This window comes from Cyanistes caeruleus, chromosome 30 (genome assembly GCF_971803275.1).
Source record: "Cyanistes caeruleus chromosome 30, bCyaCae1.hap1.1, whole genome shotgun sequence".
Lineage (NCBI taxonomy): Eukaryota > Metazoa > Chordata > Aves > Passeriformes > Paridae > Cyanistes > Cyanistes caeruleus.
In genome coordinates, this window is record NC_141730.1 from 235,459 (window position 1) to 256,405 (window position 20,947).

Genomic DNA, 20,947 nt, shown 5'->3' on the forward strand with positions numbered 1-20,947 from the left:
TCCCCACAAGGAAATTTTTTAATTCTGGAGTCCTTAAAGAGAATTTTGAAATCTGTAGGGGATTTTGGGAAGTTTGGGGCCTATATTGAAAATTTTAGGAATTGTGGAGTTTCCACAGGGAGTTTTTTTGAGTATTTGGTCCAAACATGGGAATTTTTACATCTCTGTTGGGACTTTTTGAGATTTTGGTGTCCTCAAAGCAAATTTTTGGGGTTCCCATAGGAAACTGTTGGGAATTTTGGGGTCCCTATAGAGAATTTTGGGTCCCAACATGGGAAGTCTGGGTTCTCTATAGGAGGTTTTTGGGAATCGTGGAGTCTCCGAAGGGAGTATTTGTTAATTTGGGGTCCAAAAGTGGGAATTTTGGGGTCTCTGGAGGGAATCTGGGGGGATTTTGGGTCCGTAATGATGCTGGTGAACAGCTGGCCCGAAGCCTCCCAGAGCCCTGAAGTCGATAAGGCCGTTCCTGTGAAAGAATGGAAATCAAACACCTTTGGGAGAGAGGGCACGGAGAGGCGGAGGGACTCGGCTGCAGAGGAGCGCGGACGCGGGCAGATATTGGTCAGTGGCTGGGGGGCACCAAGGTTCCGGCCCATCGGGGTCAACCATCAAAAAGCAACTCCTGAACAATAAATATTGCTCTTGCCGTGCGAACCTCGCTGCGTCGTGCGTCCGTCTCGAGCGCCACAGCGGCACTCTGCAAACAGAGCTGCACCTGACTGAAAATGAATGGGACACAAATCAGGAACTCTGAAAGTTTGATTTCCTATCAAATACAGCCCACCCAACCAGCCCCACACAATCCCCATCCCACCTCTCCAAATGTGGATCCCACTTCTCCCAACCTCCTTCTGGCCTGGGGTGACTTTATGATGCTTGGATCCCCAGGTGTCTGTTCTGTTTCTGCTGGCTATTAAGTTCTGCACCTTCAAGACTGGCTCTGAGAGCCAAGGGGGGGAAGGAGCTGCAGTTTGTTTGCAGAAATGGCACTCACTGCCCTGCACACTTCCCCAGACTGTCATCTGCAGCACAGACAGACAGCAGGACAGAGCTCTCCTTTGCTTTTAGTTAGTTTAGTTTTTAGTTTAGTTTTTAGTTTTAGTTTCATTTAGTTAGCTTTTAGGTAGCTGAGGCAGAGAGGTTGCCCAGACTGTTTTCTGCCTTTTTTCTTGGATCTGTTCCAACCTGTTGTGGACTGAGAACCCAGACAAACACCGGGAGCTCAAGGCTGTGGCCCACTAGGGCCTGAGTCTCAGAACATTCCAGCACAGGAGGAACTGATAAGAGACTGAGTGAGCTGAGCTACACTCCATGAAAAGGACTTTTCTGGATTTGCCATCTCTTCAAACAGCGAGAGGTTTTATTCTTTAATATTATTCACCTTTTTTATGTTTGTAGATACTTTGCTTGTTAAAAAACCAGCCTTTTACCCTTTTTCTCCAAGGAAATATATTTCCCAAAACAGATGGGGGAGAGGCCACTTAAATTTGCTTTCTGGAGGGACCCCATTCAGAGGTTTTCTCCCAAATTTGCCCGAAAACAGAACACCTTCCAACCCCATCTCACTCTGCCACCTGTGGAATCAAATACATCTCCCATGGGATTGAGTTTTTCTGAGGTGGAACAAGCCATTTTGAGGTGGGATTGAGCCCTTCTGGGAATAAGATTTACTTGTTTTCAGTGGGATTGAGTTGTTTTCAGGTAACAGATCGATCCCCCTTGGCATCTGGAGTGCAAAGAGATGGAGAACATGGCCCAAAACACCCCAAGAACCCACAAATCTTCCCGAATGTGTCCCCAAACCCTATATTCCCCCTCAAACACCTGTGAAATGGTGGGACAACAGACACAGTTGATCAACTTCTTTCTTTTTAACCCTGTTTGGGCTGTTTTTAAGGGATGAAGATGAATCAGAAGAAAAATGAGGCCAAAACAGAAGGGGAAGCAGCCAGGTGGATTCCCAAGGTGGATCCCAGGGAATGTGGGTCACAAAGCTCTTCCCGCACTCGGGGCACTCGCAGGGCTTCCCTTACCGGTGCCTCCATTGGTGTTGGGTCAAAGCTGAGCTCTGGGAGAAGCTCTTCCCACACTGGGGACACTCTGGGGCCTCTCCCTGGTGTGGATGCGCCGGTGGGTGACAAGGCTGACGTTGTGCTTGAAGGCCTTCCCACAGTCGGAGCACTGGAAGGGCCTCTCCTCTGTGTGACTCCGATAGTGCAGGAAGAGAGTGGAGCTGGTGGGAAACCTCTTCCCACACTTGGAACACTCGTAGGGCCTCTCCCCAGTGTGGGTCCTCTGGTGCTGGATCAGGTTGGCCCTCTCTCTGAAGCTCATCCCACATTCCCTACACTTGTGGGGCCTCTCCCCGGTGTGGATCCTCAGGTGGCAGATCAGGTTGCCACACTGTCTGAACCTCTTCCCACATTCCCTACACTCGTAGGGCCTCTCCCCAGTGTGGGTCCTCTGGTGCTGGATCAGGTTCTCCCTCTCTCTGAAGCTCATCCCACATTCCCTACACTTGTGGGGCCTCTCCCCGGTGTGGATCCTCTGGTGGCGGATCAGGTGGGAGCTCCGGCTGAAGCTCTTCCCACACTGCTCACACTTGTGGGGCCTCTCCCCAGTGTGGATGCGCTGGTGCAAGACAAGATGGGCATTTTGCCTGAATCCCTTCTTGCAGTCAGGGCAGCAGAACGGCTTCTCCTCTGTGTGCGTGCGCTGGTGCCTGAGGAGACTGGAAGTGAACTGAAACCTCTTTCCACACTCCCCACACTCATAGGGCCTCTCCCCGGTGTGGACCACTTGGTGACGCATCAGGGTGTCGATCATCTGAAACCTCTTCCCACACTCCCCACACTCGTGGGGCCGTTCCCCAGTGTGGATCCTCTGGTGCCTGATCAGTTGGGAGCTCCAGCTGAAGCTCTTCCCACACTCCAAGCACTTGTGGGGCTTCTCCCCATCCTGAAGCTGCTCATGGACCACCAGCTCAGAGCCCCGGCTGGATCTCCGGCTGCCTTCCAGGCACAGGGTGGGTCTTCCCTCCTCAGATCCCCGTGATCTGCGTTTGCAGCCCCTCCTCGTGAGGGATCTCCGGGCCTTTTCCACCCCATTGGATTCCTGTGCTGTGGAACTGCACAAAACAGCCTCTTCCACCAGGTTCTGCTGCAGGGATTTGTCCTCTCGGGTCTCCATCCTCAGCTCCTTGTCTGTGGGAGGAAGGACAAGGAGAGGATGGGATTTGCCTCCGTGCCAGAGGGAAGGGGAAGGAGATCCCCCCAGTGTGTCCCCGGCAGGACGGCGTCGGCAGCGGGGTTGTCCTGCAGCCGGGGGCCGGGCTGGGCTGGGAGATGGAGCAGGAGAGAGGGGGAAAGGGGCACTGACTTCCTCCTCACCTGCCTGGCTGTCCTGGGGCATATTCCTCTTCCTCACAGCTTCCACCTCCATCCTGATAAGCATTGGGATTGGGAAATCCTGGTTTGGGTGGAAAACAAGGGATGAGCACATTGAGTTTGAAGGTCCCTCTGCCCAAGTCCATCTCTACAAGTCACCGGCCATCTGGGGTCCATAACAACCTCCCAGACACCAAGATTCAGCCCTAAAAAAGCCTCCCAGGAGTTCCCCATCTCTGTTCTCTCCCCTGTGGTGTTCAGGAGTTGTCCCCTGTCCCAGCTGCTGGGGGTCACGCTTGGATTGGGCCTCCCCCTTCTACTCGGTCCCCCACCTCCCCAGGCTGCTGGGAGTCCCAGCAACCCCAAAAGCTCCCCCCATTTCCATCTCCTCACTTAGGGATACTGGGATCACTGGGCTCTTGCTGGGAGCAGCCACTGCCGGCACCGGCAGCCCCAAACCCCTTTCCCGGCCATGCCGCCCCTCCAGCCCCAGCACCCCCGCCGGGGTCCCGGCAATCCCAGGGGTCCCCCCCTCTCGGGGTCCCGGCTTCGCGGCTCTGGGGCTCTCCTCTCTCTGGGCTCCCGCTCAGGGAAGACGCGGCTCTCCCGGGGCTCCCCAAAACCGCTCTCCCCCCGCTCCCGCACGGTCCCCACATGGCCCCGGCAGAGCTCGGCGGGCCCGGCCCGGGAAGCCCAACCCCCACCGCGGGGGGACCCGCATCCCCCCGGCCCCTCTGCCGGGGCTCTGCCGCCACCGCCGCCGGGACCCCCCAGAAACACCTCCCGGGGTCCCCCCGAGGGGCATCTGCGGCTCGGCTCTGCAGCCCTGCCATCCCCAAACATCCCCCACAAAAACCCCAAACCCACGGGCCCCCGGGGTATTTGGGGCGAGCTCCCCCTCCCCGGGCACCTGCGGGATGGGGGGCGATGGTCCCGGGGGGCTGCGAGCTCAGGGAGCGCCGGAGCCGCTCGGGTCCTCCTCTGCTCTTCTCCTCCTTCCTGCTGCCGCTGCGCCTCTTCCTCCCCCCTCCTCCTCCTCCTCCTCATCCTCCTCCTCCTCCTCCTGCCCCGTTCCCGAATCCCGAACTGGGAGCGCGGATCAAGGAAAGGGCGGGAACTGTGAGGGGAAGGGGGCGGGGCCAAAGGGACGCGCGGCTCTCAGGGGACCCGCTTTGGCCTCAAATCACCCAAAAGGGCCTCAAATGCAGCCTAAATACACCGGCTTTGGCCGAAAATCAGCCAGAGGGGCCAAAACCCAGAGAAAGCGTTCCAAAGTCACACAAATTTGCATACAATTGTCCGAAGTGGCCGAAAATACAATCTCAAACCGATGAGGGTCTGCCTAAAATGGCCCAAAGAAGCCTGAAATCCCCACAAAATGGCCTGAAATCACCCCAAGGGACCTAAACGCCACACTAAATCCGTATGGTTTGCGCAAAAATCAGTCAAATGGTGTTAAAATCATCCCAAGGGGTCTAAAGTCCAACCAAAAGGGCCTAAAAATGACCCAACTGCTGTAAAACCCACAAAAAATGGCCTCAAATCACCCTTGAATCTCCCAAGTGGGCGTAATATCCACCCTGAAAGTCGCTGGTTTTGCCTAAAATCACCCAAAGGGCCCCAACATCACCCAAACTGGCCTGAAATGCACACAAAGGGACTTCAAATCACCCGAAAAGGGCTCAGTTCGAGCGGCACCGGGACTGGGAGTGAGACCGAGATCGAGCCTGAGACCGAGACCAGGCCTGAGACTGGGACTGAATCCGGCACCGAGACCGGCACCGCTCTGGGACCGGGACTGAGACCGGGACCGGCACCGCTGCGCCATTGAGATCGGCACCGGGACCGGAATCGGCTCCGGGAGTGCCCCGGGACTGCTCCGAGACTGAGACCGAGGCCAGCACAGGGACTGGGATCAACACCAGGAGTGCTCCGAGACCAAGACTGAGACCAGAACCGGGACCGGCACCGGGATCGCGCCAGGACCAGCACCGGGATTGCTCCAGGACCAGCACCGGGATCGCTCCAGGACCAGCACCGGGATCGCTCCAGGACCAGCACCGGGAACGTTCTGGGACCAGCACCGGGATCGCTCCAGGACCAGCACTGGGACCGCTCCAGGACCAGCACCGGGATCACCACCAGGATCGCTCCAGGACCAGCACCGGGAACGCTCCGGGACCAGCACCGGGATCGCTCCGGGACCTCCGCGTTCACTCCTGGGAGTTTTGGCCATGCCTTCAGGTAAAACTGCGTGAGACTTCGAGGGACTGCGAGGGATCCCTGTGTTAAGAATAATATGTTACAGTTGCTGTTTGTAAACTCCTTACTTACCTTGTACCCCTGTCCCAGGTTTACTTACCTTGTACCCCTGCCGCAAATTGCTGTAGCACGTATTTCTTGTTCCTTGTTCAGCCAGGCACTGCCCCCACTGCTCCTAGACTCCCACATGGTAATTGTATCCCTGCCCCGAGTTGCTGTATAGTCCTGAGGAGGAAGATGACATAAGGACTTTTATGCAAACAAGAGAGACCAGAGACTTATGGGATGCACCCAGACTGGAAAAAGCCCCGAAACAACGAGCCACGCAGAAGGGAAGGAATAAAACCAGCACCATCTAACAAGGAAGACCCAGAGGAGTCCCCTGACTTCTTTCCAGAGGCCGACATAACCTTGAGGAGACTCGACTGGGATGACAGCCTAGACTACAAGCCCTAAAGAATGAGTTTTCCTGGGGACTCCTGTGAGGAAGGAAGGCCCAGCTCTGCCCTAGTGACAAAGCTGCACGGATCCCCCTCTTCTGTGGTGTCCAGTGGGAGCAGTGGCGGTGTGCGCAACCCCTTGGGGCCCCCACCCCAGAGCTGTCCTGTTTAATAAAGGCCTTTTTAAAAGGAGCTGGTCTCATGGCCCGTTTATCACAGCTTGGGCCCAGAGAAAGGAGTGAGGCATCTCCTGGGGATAAAAGCCCCCCCTCTGAGTGCGCAGAGGGTACCTAAGAGAGTGAGTGGTGCACATAGGGGTAGGCCCCTCTACTGAAAAGGGCTAAACGGCCTAGGCTGCTCCGGGCGTGTGGAAAGCCTAGGTGAGTGAGAGTCACACGCAGGCAATCTAGGTAACTCCCGGGGTGGTGTGTGGGGGTGCCTAGGTTAGGTGTGAGTGAACACACCCCCCCCACTTGGGTACTCAAGACGACCTGACCGGGGAATTGGAATTGGGGGTCCCCAGGCCCTACCGGCACCAGGCGGTCAGCGAAGGGCCCTCGCTTCCTAGGGTCTGTGACACAGGACGCGCTGAAAGGCTCTAGTTGTCACGGCTCAGTCTCGGCTCAGGGGGTTCCTGAGAAGGGAGGTCGTCAACCTGCTGCCGGAGAGCACAGGGGCAGGTAGTCTGCGCGGGCGGGCGAGGCAGCTAGAGTAATACACTCACGCATCCCTTAGCCGAAGCCATTCCCTGGTGGGCGGAGCGGCTAGGAGGCAAGGGGGAATTCTCCCACCACTCACTTACACTCAGCCCTCACGCAGAAGCTATTCTCACTGGGGAAGGGGGATAGTCAGGGAGCGGAGGGGCAGGGGGTTCTGGGGTGAGCCCTGCTGACCAAATCTTGTGGACGGCACTGAGACAGGGACGGGGGAAGGTCCCAGGAGCGTCTAGTGCTAGGGTCCCCTCGACGTCGACCCAGGAGTGCTCATAGTCTTCGCTGGCAAGGGGGTCAGGGAGGCGAGGCGCGAGGGGAACGGGATTGGGGTGTAGGGAGGGGCAAGCGGAACCTGCAAGCCCCGCTGGGACCTAACCCCTGGGGCAAGCGGAGACTGCAAGCCCCAGAAAATTCAAAGTGTGAGTGGAAGGCCGGCCGAGTGTAGGAAAGGGTGTGGATTCCTGTGTGAGAAGATTGAGTGTATTCCCTAGTGTGAAAAGAGAGAGTGAGTTCCTAGAGTGTGAGTTTTTGTTGAGGTTTGAAAGGTCAGTTGCCCGTCATTAGAAATTTTTAGTTTGAGTAGGAGCACCTTTATAAAGTTTAATTTAAGTAAGGGCCAGTTTTAAGGTTGTGTTGCCTGTCAGTTCCAGTTTCGTTCAAGTAAAAGCACCGTAAGTTTTTTTTTTTTAAGTGAAAGCCCGGAGATAGGAGGAGCAATGAGACAATGTTTAAGTAAGAGAGTAGGTCCCAAAGAGAATGAAGAGGCCACCAGAACCATTCCCCCTGATAGCCCACTAGGGCAAATGTTAAATTGCTGGGATGCACAAGAGGCCACCAAGGGCCTAGACCGGATCAAGATGATCCATTACTGTATAGAGGTCTGGCCCAAACTAGAGATGCAAGGACAGTGGCCTTGGTATGGTACTAAAGATCCTTGGCTGTGTTCCCAACTGTACCAGCATCTGAAAACCAGAAGAGGCTCGAGTCCAGAAGAGATCAGTTATGCAGCCTTGTGGCTGAAAGAAAGAGCAGACACAGAGATGGTGAAAGTATGCGAGTTAAAGGAACAGAAGGGGGAAGGGAAAGAAAGTAGGAAGCAAGAAAAGGAGGCTAGCGAAACAGGTAGTAGATGGGACCCCCTTGATCATCTACCCCCTCCTCCTACATACCCAATAGCACCCCAGACTTCTTCACCCAATTCCCCGACCTTTTCCCCTTCTACATCACCCCCACAAGGCCCTTGTACATCCGATTGTACATCCCTTTCCGCCCAAACCAATCCCCCTCTACATCTTCAGCCTCCTCTACCATCCCGATACCCTTTTCCTCAACCCCACCACCGTTGGTGGCCCCAGTCCCTTCTAATCTACTTGCTACCTCTCTCTTACCTCCAGAGAATCTTGAGGGGAGAGGAAGGTTGTGATTAGGGGTGTCAGGGGCTATATGTAATAGAAGACCCGATGAAACACCGAGAAGAGCCCCTGGTAAACCTTGAGGTAGGTCCCCAGAGTGAGGAAGTTGAATTTTTAGCAGACACGGGAGCAGACCGTTCAAGTTTGAACAAGCTCCCAACTGGAATGTTTTTAAGCAACAAAGTTTGTGAAGTGTCAGGAGCTGAGGGAAAACCCTTCATGGCTCCTGTGATAAAAAATGTTGAAGTGAAAGGAAATTCTCGGCAGTGCTATGCAGACTTTGTGTACCTACCAGACTTAGAGACTAACTTGCTGGGAAGAGACTTGCAGGTACAACTGAGAGCAGGAGTAATACCAGTGAACGGAAAAATGGTGGTCCATATGATGAAGCTAACAACCGAAGATATAGAAGAGATTAACTCTGAGGTTTGGGCAGAAGAAGGAAAGTTTGGATATTTAGATATTTCCCCAATAAAGATTGAAATCCAGAAGAGAACCCCTCCTATCAGGATCAGGCAGTACCCAAAGTCCCAAGAGGGCAGAAAAGGACTGGCCCCAGTTATCGATCACCTGCTGGAAGAAGGCATTTTAGAGCCATGCATGTCCCCCCATAACACCCCGATTTTGGCTGTTAAAAAGGCAGAAGGGAGATATATTAAAATATGAAGTCATCCTAATGGATACTAGCAATTTGGAGCTAGTAACCTCCAAGGGCCTGAACCCGGCACAGTTTTTGTCAGGGGAGCCTCTGCCCGAATTAGAACATGACTGCTTAGAATTGTGAGGGACCAAACCAAAGTGAGGGAGGATCTGGGAGATGTACCCCTGCCCTATGGGAAGGTACTATTTACTGATGGTTCCTCCAGGGTGGTGGAGGGGAAAAGATATTCAGGGTATGCAGTGGTCATAGAGGTAGGGGAAGGAAAACTAGAGGTCCTAGAAAAAGGGAAACTACCCCCCTGTTGGTCAGCTCAGTGCTGTGAGGTTCATGCTCTAAAGAGGGGTCTGGACTTGCTAGAGAGAGAAAAAGGAACCATCTATACAGATTCAAAGTATGCCTTTGGGATAGTCCATACCTTTGGTAAGATCTGGGAGGAGAGAGGCTACCTGAACTCCAAAGGGAAGAACCTGACACATGAAGGGCTGATTAAATCAGTATTAGAGTCCTTGACCAAACCCACAGAGATTGCAGTGGTCCACACGAAGGGGCATCAGAAGGGAGACTCCTTAGAAAGCAGAGGGAACCGACTTGCTGACCAAGCAGCTAAAGAAGTGGCCTTAGATCCAAAGGAATCAGTAAAAGTTTTTAAACTGGATGAGGTAGTAACTGAAGAGGATGGAAAGAAGGAACCAATATTTACCAAGAAAGAGTGGGAAGTAATAAAAAAATTAGAACTGTCTCAAGGAGAACAAGGAGAACAGTGAACCTCAGATGGGCGAAAGTTTCTGAACAAGGCCTTAGCCCGGAAAATATTAAATGAGATACATGAACTGACTCATTGGGGAACCCAAGGGTTGTGTGATCATTTTCTGAGAGAAAACCTATACTTGGGATCAACATCTAGCAAAGGCCACCTGGTTAGTCAATACCAGAGGTTCCACCAACCGAGCAGGTTGCCCAGTCTGAGTCTTTACATGTAGTAGACGGAGACAAAGTCCCAGTGGTACATGTCAGAGGTCTGCTAGGGAAGACAGTTTGGGTCAATTCTACCTCGGGCACAGACAAACCCATTCGTGGTGCTGTCTTTGCTCAAGGACCAGGTTGTACATGGTGGATAATGCAGAGAGATGGAACAACACGATGTGTACCTCAGGGAGACCTGATCATTGGGTAAAAGGTTACTGCCATTGTCTGTACATTAAACCACGCAGACATGAAACAGAAGGAAATGTGTAAGTGTTGAAAGGTATGAGCAGGTGAAAGATGGTGTTTCGAGTAAAATGAGAGAGTGGGGAATCCTGCAGCTCTCCAGCGTGGGGGGGTCTGGATTCAGTAGCTTGTTGTGGGGCTTGACAGGGGCATGATGGATATACTGCTTGTATTTTTTGGGTAGAACGGAGGGGAAGTTTCTATGTATGTAAATGTGTGCAGAGTTGGAATGTTAGTTTTGGCAGTAAGTCGACAATATGGGGGTAAGGGGTGGAATGTCCTGGGTTGATTATGATGTTAAATTGTATCCCCATTTGTCCACCTAACTCAGACACAGGTTCTGTATTCTTAAAATTCCATCTAAGAGTAAAAGTGAGTGGAAAAGAAGCACCGAGTCTGTTATCAGACTGTACTTGCTCCCCCCGCATCGGGAGTTTTGACTACAGCACAGACAGACAACAAGACACAGATCACTTTGGCTTTCCAACTAGCCAGAGCAGAGAGGTCTTCCTGGACTGTTTTCTTTCCCTTTTTCTGAAACGAATCTAACCTGCTCTGAACTGGGGACTCGAGGGAGCACCGGGAGCTTGCACCCGTGGACTACCGGGAGCCCAGCCTGGGCAGCGGCATTTTCCAACACCAGAGAGACTGATAACAGAGCAAACACCCACAGCAAAGAGACCCTCTGAAGTTTGTCATCTCTTCTGAAGGGCGAGAGGTTTTGTAATTTGATATCATTCATTTTTGTGCTGGGTAGTGCTGTGCCTGTGAAATAAACAGGTTTTTTCCACTTCTCTCAGAGAAATCTCTTCCCAAACCGGTTGGGGGGTGGGGGGAAAAGGGCCACGTGGGTTTGCTTCCCTGGGGGAGCACCCCTGGAGGTTTTCTCCCAAATTTGCCCTAAACCAGGATAAAGAGGCAGCCAGAAATAGACTGCAAGAGAAAGAATATAAACAAAGACTGCAGAACTCTGCTGAGTGAGTTGGTTTAAGTAGGAGTGTTCTTGAAGTTCTTGTGGTTGTTGCTGTTAAATATTTTGATGTTAGCAGAGTTGGTTGAATGAAAACCCCCCCATTAACTTCTCCCACAGAACATTCTCCAAAAAGGCAACTAAATTAAAGAAGAAGGTGGGAGGAGAAGGACCATACCATCTCTCCTGGTCCCCATCTCTCCTGATCCCCCAAAAAAACCTAAGAGGCAAGACCGGGTGAGGCTAACAGGGAAGGTGAGCCATGGAGCTCCCTAAAACAAAACTAGCTCATACCGGACTCTTAGGTGGACTGATGTTAGTCCAGCTGGTGAGCCTTGAGATAGGGGACAGTGGAGAAGCATGTACAAAGTGCTACTATCCCCTATATGATGGAGAGGATCTAGGATCACTGATGAGGGTCCACACAAACATCAATCCCACCTGTTTTGATCACACCAAATTGGAAACCTGTCAGGAGGAAGGAAAGACATATTGGATTACTAGAAATACTGCTGCATTTAGGCAACGTCTGCTTGGAGAATGCCCTGTAGGAGAATCCTGGCTCTGCTTTGAACAGGAGGGGACTGAATGATGTAATAAAGGAAAAACAATTGAAGATAAAGAAAGGTGATCTGGATGAAACACTAGGCAAGAACCTATTCATTGACCTGATGGAGAGAATCAGCAGAGAGTTAAACTTAACCAATTGTTGAGTATGTGGGAACACCCAGATGTCAGATATTTGGCCCTGGGAAGGGATCAGCCTGGCACCTTTAGACATTCTAAGGTGGAAATTAACTGAGCAGAAACCCCAGACGGGGAACAAGGGACGGGAACAATGGGATCTGAAAGCAAGAGTGATTGGGGAAGAATGCATTAAAAGGACAGGAAAAAGATACAAAACCCCTGTGAGAAAAATGGCCTGCAAAAGATACCTAACTGTGAAAGACTCGGGTAGCAGGTGGATCCCCCAAAAACCAAACAGGTATTGGGCCACTGGGAGAAAGGAAAGGGGGTGTATTTATCAGGAGGGGTACAAACTGCATGAGTGCGCAGAAAAAAGAATAAACCCTTCTTGGGGGTTAAGAGAACTCTCAAAATACTGAGAACATCCTACAGACACACAGGACACTTTTTGGAAGGCCCCTGAGTATTTATTTTGGATTTGTGAGAGCACTGCCTATACCCACCTCCCAGGGGATTGGGCAGGAAGCTGCACGATTGGGATAATAAATCCTGCTTTTTTCCTCCTACCTAAGGAATCAGGGTCATACTTGGGAGTCCCCTTGTATGATAACTTAAAAAAAGGCAGTCGAAAGAGGAGGCATGTATTGGACCTAAGAAGCAATCAGAAATAGAAGGGGAAGATCTAGACCCCTGAAGAAATAATTAAGACATATGGACCGGCCACGTGGGCCCAGGATGGATCCTGGGGGTATCGTACCCCAGTCTATATGTTAAATCGAATCATCCGTCTCCAGGCAGTATTGGAAGTGGTGTCAAACAGAACTGCCCTTGCTTTAGACCACATCAGCACACAATTGGCACAAACCAGGGCTGTAGTCTATCAGATTCAGCTGGCGGTGGACTACCGATTGGCAGATGAAGGAGGCATTTGTGGAAAGTTTAATTCCTCTGAATGTTGCCTGGAGATAGATGATAAGAGTGAGGTAATCAAAAACATCCCAAAAGAAATACGAAAGGTGGCTTATGTGGGCACCCAGGAATGGACTCCTGTGGTGAACTCAGACTGGTGGAATGACCTTTGGTCCTTCAAGGGAGAGTGGTGGAAAAAAGTAGTCTTTATTGCTGTCTGTGCATTTGCAAGTTTCTTGTTCCTACCCTCTTTATTCCCCTGCCTAATCAAGACAGTGACTACCACAGTACAAGCAAGCATCCAGATCCCTGAAATAAAAGATAAGAAGCAGGCCAGGATCATGTTAATGGAAACTCAAAGTCAGGATCGAGAGCACAAATCTGCCAGGGAAATATATGAGCAATATCGAGAATTAAGAGATAGATATTCCCAAGAGCCAGAAGTTAATGGTTGATGAGGGCTAGAGCCCAATCAAAATATAAGAGGGGGGATATTGTTAAGAATAATATGTTACAGTTGCTGTTTGTAAACCCCTTACTTACCTTGTACCCCTGTCCCAGGTTTACTTACCTTGTACCCCTGTCGCAAATTGCTGTACCCCATATTTCTTGTTCCTTGTTCAGCCAGGCCCTGCCCCCTCTCCCAAGTTGCTGCACCCTGTGTTTCTTGTTCTGTGTTCAGCCAGGCACTGCCCCCACTGCTCCTAGACTCCCACATGCCAACACTGTACCCCTGCCCCAAGTTGCTGAACCACCCTGAGGAAGATGACATAAGGACTTTTATGCAAACAAGAGAGACCAGAGACTTATGGGATGCACCCAGACTGGAAAAAGCCCCGAAACAACGAGCCATGCAAAAGGGAAGGAATAAAACCAGCACCATCTAACAAGGAAGGCCCAGAGGAGTCCCCTGACTTCTTTCCAGAGGCCGACATAACCTCGAGGAGACTCGACTGGGATGACACCCTAGACTACGAGCCCAAAAGAACGCGTCTTCCCGGGGACTCCCGTGAGGAAGGAAGGCCCAGCTCTGCCCTAGTGACAAAGCTGCACGGATCCTCCTCTTCTGTGGTGTCCAGTGGGAGCAGCGGCGGTGAGCGCAACCCCTTGGGCCCCCACCCCAGAGCTGTCCTGTTTAATAAAGGCCTTTTTAAAAGGAGCTGGTCTCATGGCCCGTTTATCACACGTGGGCAGGGCGGGACCGCCTCAGTTCGCATCGTGCTGGTACAGCCATCCTGCTCCATGGGGTCCCGGTCCATGTGATCCCAATCTCTGGTGCTGATCCATATGCTCCCAGCCTGTGCAATCCCAGTCCATACAGTCCCAGTGCAGTTTATCCCACTATGGTCCCAGTCCCTATGCTCCCAGCCTGGGCAATCCCAGTCTGTCGCATCCCACCACTCCAAATGTGGATCCCACCTCTCCCAATCTCCTTCCAACCCCATCTCACTCTGCCACCTGTGGAACCATTGAAGTTTGGGGTGGGATTGACTTTTCCTGGGGTGGAACAAGCCATTTTGAGGTGGGATTGAGCCCTTCTGGGGATAAGATTTACTTGTTTTCAGTGGGATTGAGTTGTTTTCAGGTAACAGATCGATCCCCCTTGGCATCTGGAGTGCAAAGAGATGGAGAACATGGCCCAAAACACCCCAAGAACCCACAAATCTTCCCGAATGTGTCCCCAAACCCTATATTCCCCCTCAAACACCTGTGAAATGGTGGGATAACAGACACAGTTGATCAACTCCTTTCTTTTTAACCCTGTTTGGGCTGTTTTTAAGGGATGAAGATGAATCAGAAGAAAAATGAGGCCAAAACAGAAGGAGAAGCAGCCAGGTGGATTCCCAAGGTGGATCCCAGGGAATGTGGGTCACAAAGCTCTTCCCGTACTCGGGGCACTCGCAGGGCTTCCCTTACCGGTGCCTCCGTTGCTGTTGGGTCAAGGCTGAGCTCTGGGAGAAGCTCTTCCCACACTGGGGACACTCTGGGGCCTCTCCCTGGTGTGGATGCGCCGGTGGGTGACAAGGCTGACGTTGTGCTTGAAGGCCTTCCCACAGTCGGAGCACTGGAAGGGCCTCTCCTCTGTGTGACTCCGATAGTGCAGGAAGAGAGTGGAGCTGGTGGGAAACCTCTTCCCACACTTGGAACACTCGTAGGGCCTCTCCCCAGTGTGGATCAGTTGGTGGTTGATCAGATTGAATCTCTGTCTGAAGCTCTTCCCACATTCCCCACATTCATAGGGCCGTTCCCCGGTGTGGATCCTCTGGTGGCAGATCAGGCTGCCACACTGTCTGAACCTCTTCCCACATTCCCTACACTCGTAGGGCCTCTCCCCAGTGTGGGTCCTCTGGTGCTGGATCAGGTTCTCCCTCTCTCTGAAGCTCATCCCACATTCCCTACACTTGTGGGGCCTCTCCCCGGTGTGGATCCTCTGGTGGCGGATCAGGTGGGAGCTCCGGCTGAAGCTCTTCCCACACTGCTCACACTTGTGGGGCCTCTCCCCAGTGTGGATGCGCTGGTGCAAGACAAGATGGGCATTTTGCCTGAATCCCTTCTTGCAGTCAGGGCAGCAGAACGGCTTCTCCTCTGTGTGTGTGCGCTGGTGCAGGAGGAGACTGGAAGTGAACTGAAACCTCTTTCCACACTCCCCACACTCATAGGGCCTCTCTCCGGTGTGGACCACTTGGTGACGCATCAGGGTGTCAATCATCTGAAACCTCTTCCCACACTCCCCACACTCGTGGGGCCGTTCCCCAGTGTGGATCCTCTGGTGCCTGATCAGTTGGGAGCTCCAGCTGAAGCTCTTCCCACACTCCAAGCACTTGTGGGGCTTCTCCCCATCCTGAGGCTGCTCATGGACCACCAGCTCAGAGCCCCGGCTGGATCTCCGGCCGCCTTCCCGGCACAGGGTGGGTCTTCCCTCCTCAGATCCCCGTGATCTGCGTTTGCAGCCCCTCCTCGTGAGGGATCTCCGGGCCTTTTCCACCCCATTGGATTCCTGTGCTGTGGAACTGCACAAAACGGACTCTTCCACCAGGTTCTGCTGCAGGGATTTGTCCTCTCGGGTCTCCATCCTCAGCTCCTTGTCTGTGGGAGGAAGGACAAGGAGAGGATGGGATTTGCCTCCGTGCCAGAGGGAAGGGGAAGGAGATCCCCCCCAGTGCGTCCCCGGCAGGACGGCGTCGGCAGCGGGGTTGTCCTGCAGCCGGGGGCCGGGCTGGGCTGGGAGATGGAGCAGGAGAGAGGGGGAAAGGGGCACTGACTTCCTCCTCACCTGCCTGGCTGTCCTGGGGCATATTCCTCTTCCTCACAGCTTCCACCTCCATCCTGATAAGCATTGGGACTGGGAAATCCTGGTTTGGGTGGAAAACAAGGGATGAGCACATTGAGTTTGAAGGTCCCTCTGCCCAAGTCCATCTCTACAAGTCACCGGCCATCTGGGGTCCATAACAACCTCCCAGACACCAAGATTCAGCCCTAAAAAAGCCTCCCAGGAGTTCCCCATCTCTGTTCTCTCCCCTGTGGTGTTCGGGAGTTCTCCCCTGTCCCAGCTGCTGGGGGTCACGCTTGGATTGGGCCTCCCCCTTCTACTCGGTCCCCCACCTCCCCAGGCTGCTGGGAGTCCCAGCAACCCCAAAAGCTCCCCCCATTTCCATCTCCTCACTTAGGGATACTGGGATCACTGGGCTCTTGCTGGGAGCAGCCACTGCCGGCACCGGCAGCCCCAAACCCCTTTCCCGGCCATGCCGCCCCTCCAGCCCCCCACCCCCGCCGGGGTCCCGGCAATCCCAGGGGTCCCCCCCTCTCGGGGTCCCGGCTTTGCGGCTCTGGGGCTCTCCTCTCTCTGGGCTCCCGCTCAGGGAAGACGCGGCTCTCCCGGGGCTCCCCAAAACCGCTCTCCCCCCGCTCCCGCACGGTCCCCACATGGCCCCGGCAGAGCTCGGCGGGCCCGGCCCGGGAAGCCCAACCCCCACCGCGGGGGGACCCGCATCCCCCCGGCCCCTCTGCCGGGGCTCTGCCGCCACCGCCGCCGGGACCCCCCAGAAACACCTCCCGGGGTCCCCCCGAGGGGCATCTGCGGCTCGGCTCTGCAGCCCTGCCATCCCCAAACATCCCCCACAAAAACCCCAAACCCACGGGCCCCCGGGGTATTTGGGGCGAGCTCCCCCTCCCCGGGCACCTGCGGGATGGGGGGCGATGGTCCCGGGGGGCTGCGAGCTCAGGGAGCGCCGGAGCCGCTCGGGTCCTCCTCTGCTCTTCTCCTCCTCCTTCCTGCTGCCGCTGCGCCTCTTCCTCCCCCCTCCTCCTCCTCCTCATCCTCCTCCTCCTCCTCCTCCTCCTCCTCCTGCCCCGTTCCCGAATCCCGAACTGGGAGCGCGGATCAAGGAAAGGGCGGGAACTGTGAGGGGAAGGGGGCGGGGCCAAAGGGACGCGCGGCTCTCAGGGGACCCGCTTTGGCCTCAAATCACCCAAAAGGGCCTCAAATGCAGCCTAAATACACCGGCTTTGGCCGAAAATCAGCCAGAGGGGCCAAAACCCATAGAAAGCGTTCTAAAGTCACACAAATTTGCATACAATTGTCCGAAGTGGCCGAAAATACAATCTCAAACCGATGAGGGTCTGCCTAAAATGGCCCAAAGAAGCCTGAAATCCCCACAAAATGGCCTGAAATCACCCCAAGGGACCTAAACGCCACACTAAATCCGTATGGTTTGCGCGAAAATCAGTCAAATTAAATGGGTGTTAAAATCATCCCAAGGGGTTCTTAAAAATGAGATTCACTTAATAAATTATAAAAAGAATTTAATATAAACAAAAGACAATTAGGAGACAAAAGAAATAAAGCAAAGGGTTAAAACGGCCGGGTGGCCTGGTGGGTTACCAGGAACACACCTGGTATCTCAGGAGTGTCCTTTTTATCCCATCCTTGCTGTGAGAGGTTAATGCATATTCAAGCATGTCCCCTCCCTGGTTCCACCTTCTTGGATCATGTTATTTTCTGCTGGTCAGCATAATTTTTGCTGGTCATTATTATTCTAGCTGGCCAGCATTATTTTGGAGTTTTTGGTTTCCTTTCTGCTGCAGATGGTCACTTGTTGATAAGAGTCCAGGCCCCTTATACTTCCTCAGAGAGCAGATGGGCTTCATATCTTTCCCCCTTGACAACGTCCTGGTACCGGCTTTTTGGTAACAGTTTGCTCTCCATTTCCTGCTGCTGATAACAGTTTGGGCCCCAGTGTCCTTCCCTCTGAGGTTTCCTTGCCTTGTACCTAGGAAATTCTTTTAAACTTAAGACTTGTTAGCATAGCTAAAAAGTATTTACTGTATAATATTCATCTGCGAAAGCCAATGTCACGATACAAATTTATAACAGGGTCTAAAGTTCAACCAAAAGGGCCTAAAAATGACCAAACTGCTGTAAAACCCACAAAAAATGGCCTCAAATCACCCTTGAATCTCCCAAGTGGGCGTAATATCCACCCTGAAAGTCGCTGGTTTTGCCTAAAATCACCCAAAGGGCCCCAACATCACCCAAACTGGCCTGAAATGCACACAAAGGGACTTCAAAACACCCGAAAAGGGCTCAGTTCGAGCGGCACCGGGACTGGGAGTGAGACCGAGATCGAGCCTGAGACCGAGACCAGGCCTGAGACTGGGACTGAATCCGGCACCGAGACCGGCACCGCTCTGGGACCGGGACTGAGACCGGGACCGGCACCGCTCCGGGACCGGGACTGAGACCGGGACCGGCACCGCTGCGCCATTGAGATCGACACCGGGACCAGAATCGGCTCCGGGAGTGCCCCGGGACTGCTCCGAGACTGAGACCGAGGCCAGCACAGGGACTGGGATCAACACCAGGAGTGCTCCGAGACCGAGACTGAGACCAGAACCGGGACCGGCACCGGGATCGCGCCAGGACCAGCACCGGGATCGCTCCAGGACCAGCACCGGGATCGCTCCGGGACCTCCGCGTTCACTCCTGGGAGTTTTGGCCATGCCTCCAGGTAAAACTGCGTGAGACTGCGAGGGACTGCGAGAGATCCCTGGGCAGGGCGGGACCGCCTCAGTTCGCATCGTGCCGGTGCAGCCATCCCGCTCCATGGGGTCCCGGTCCATGTGATCCCAATCTCTGGTGCTGATCCATGTGCTCCCAGCCTGTGCAATCCCAGTCCATACAGTCCCAGTGCAGTTTATCCCACTATGGTCCCAGTCCCTATGCTCCCAGCCTGGGCAATCCCAGTCTGTCGCATCCCACCACTCCAAATGTGGATCCCACCTCTCCCAATCTCCTTCCAACCCCATCTCACTCTGCCACCTGTGGAACCATTGAAGTTTGGGGTGGGATTGACTTTTCCTGGGGTGGAACAAGCCATTTTGAGGTGGGATTGAGCCCTTCTGGGGATAAGATTTACTTGTTTTCAGTGGGATTGAGTTGTTTTCAGGTAACAGATCGATCCCCCTTGGCATCTGGAGTGCAAAGAGATGGAGAACATGGCCCAAAACACCCCAAGAACCCACAAATCTTCCCGAATGTGTCCCCAAACCCTATTTTCCCCCTCAAACACCTGTGAAATGGTGGGACAACAGACACAGTTGATCAACTTCTTTCTTTTTAACCCTGTTTGGGCTGTTTTTAAGCGATGAAGATGAATCAGAAGAAAAATGAGGCCAAAACAGAAGGAGAAGCAGCCAGGTGGATTCCCAAGGTGGATCCCAGGGAATGTGGGTCACAAAGCTCTTCCCGCACTCGGGGCACTCGCAGGGCTTCCCTTACCGGTGCCTCCGTTGCTGTTGGGTCAAGGCTGAGCTCTGGGAGAAGCTCTTCCCACACTGGGGACACTCTGGGGCCTCTCCCTGGTGTGGATTATTTTGTGGGGGACAAAGGTGGAGTTGTGCTTGAAGCCCTTCGGGGGCAAATTGCATCATAAAAGGGAATGACTGCGAGAGACTGGGCTCACAGTAGGTCACTCCCAGTCATTCTCACTGTAGTTCCAGTCCCCCCAGTATGGTTACACACACTTCCAGTACATCCCAGGTGGAGTCAGCCTGCTCCCAGGCACTGCCAATTACCCCAGTAAGGTTCCAGTTACCTGAGAATGATCCCAGTGTTTCCCAGTTATTCCCAGTTTCCTCCAGCATGACCCCAGTTTCTGTCTGTTGCCCAAAGTTTGGTCCCAGTTTCTCCCAGTACAATCCCCGTTGCCCCAGTGTTGGTCTGATTCTCCTCAGCATGGTTCCAGTACTTTCCAGCTGATGCCAGTTGCTCCCAATGTGTCCATATTTTCCTCCCAACATGGGCCCAGTAGCTCCCAGTAACCCCCAGTCAGGTTCCATTTGCATCTACTACAAACCCAGTGGTTCCCAGTGCTATCCCTGTTGGAGCCATAGTCACTCCCAGTATGGTTGCACTCACTCCCAGTTGATCCCAGTCACTCCCAGCATGATGCAAGTGGCCCCATATGTCCCTGTAGCTCTCTCTCTCAATTCCAGTATAATCCCAGTAGCCTTCAGTAGGATCCCAGTCACCTCCTGCCACTTCCAGTATGATCCCAATTGCTTCCACTCACCCCCAGTATGATCCCAGTGATTCCCAGTTCCTGCCAGTTGCTCCTAGCATGATCCCAGATGCTCACAGCTACTCCCAGTTACCCTCAGCATGATCCCAGTCACTCACAGTACATCTCATTTGCCCCAGCCTGGTCTCAATTGCCCCTACAGCCTCATACTCACTGCCGGGATGATCCCAGGATGACCCCAGTACAAACCAGTCCCTGCCATTGCTGCCACTCCTGGGATCCCCCAGCCCTCTCTGTGTTCCCCCCTCCCACATCTCCCCAGAGGAGCCCCAAGGGCTGGCAGTCCCCAGCCAGGGTCCCCAGCCAGCCCCAGGTTGGATCTGCAGCCCCCAATTTTCCCAGTTTCCCTCTCCTTTTCCCTGGGCCGGGTTCCCCCCGTCCCCAGCGGGTGGGAGCAGCGGAGAGCTCCGCGCTGCCCATCCCGACCTGTCCCGGCTCCATCCCCGCTCCTGCCATGGGCTGTGAGGGGTTTGGGAACGGGGCACCGAGGGTGTCACTGCTCCTGGGGGAGGAGGGATGGAAGGGGAGTAGCGGGGGGAAGAGGAGCGACAAAGGAGGATCAGGAAACGGAGAAGGAATCACGAGGTCAGGCACAGCCTGAATTCACAGCCCCCCACGCGTGGGACCATCGGCTCCCATTCCGCAGGTGACCGGGGAGGGGGAGCTCGCCCAAATGTCCCGGGGGGATCCATGAGTTTGGGGTTTTAGGGAGGTAAAT

General features: G+C 53.7%; 1 protein-coding gene and 1 pseudogene across 2 annotated transcripts; both read right to left on the reverse strand.

Moving 5' to 3' along the window:
* Positions 1-502: 502 nt before the first annotated feature.
* LOC111944261 (uncharacterized) lies at positions 503-16,125 on the reverse strand. The gene is given in 4 exon segments (XM_086865918.1): positions 503-719; positions 14,567-14,639; positions 14,642-15,736; positions 15,924-16,125. Coding segments are annotated over 4 exon segments (1,398 nt in total). The 5' UTR covers positions 16,036-16,125; the 3' UTR covers positions 503-601.
* Positions 1,989-3,595, reverse strand: LOC147648767 (uncharacterized; annotated as a pseudogene). The gene is made up of 2 exons (XR_015279827.1): positions 3,390-3,595; positions 1,989-3,203 (listed from the first exon to the last, which is right to left on the reverse strand). The product of XR_015279827.1 is annotated as an uncharacterized LOC147648767 (transcript).
* Positions 16,126-20,947: the final 4,822 nt, after the last annotated feature.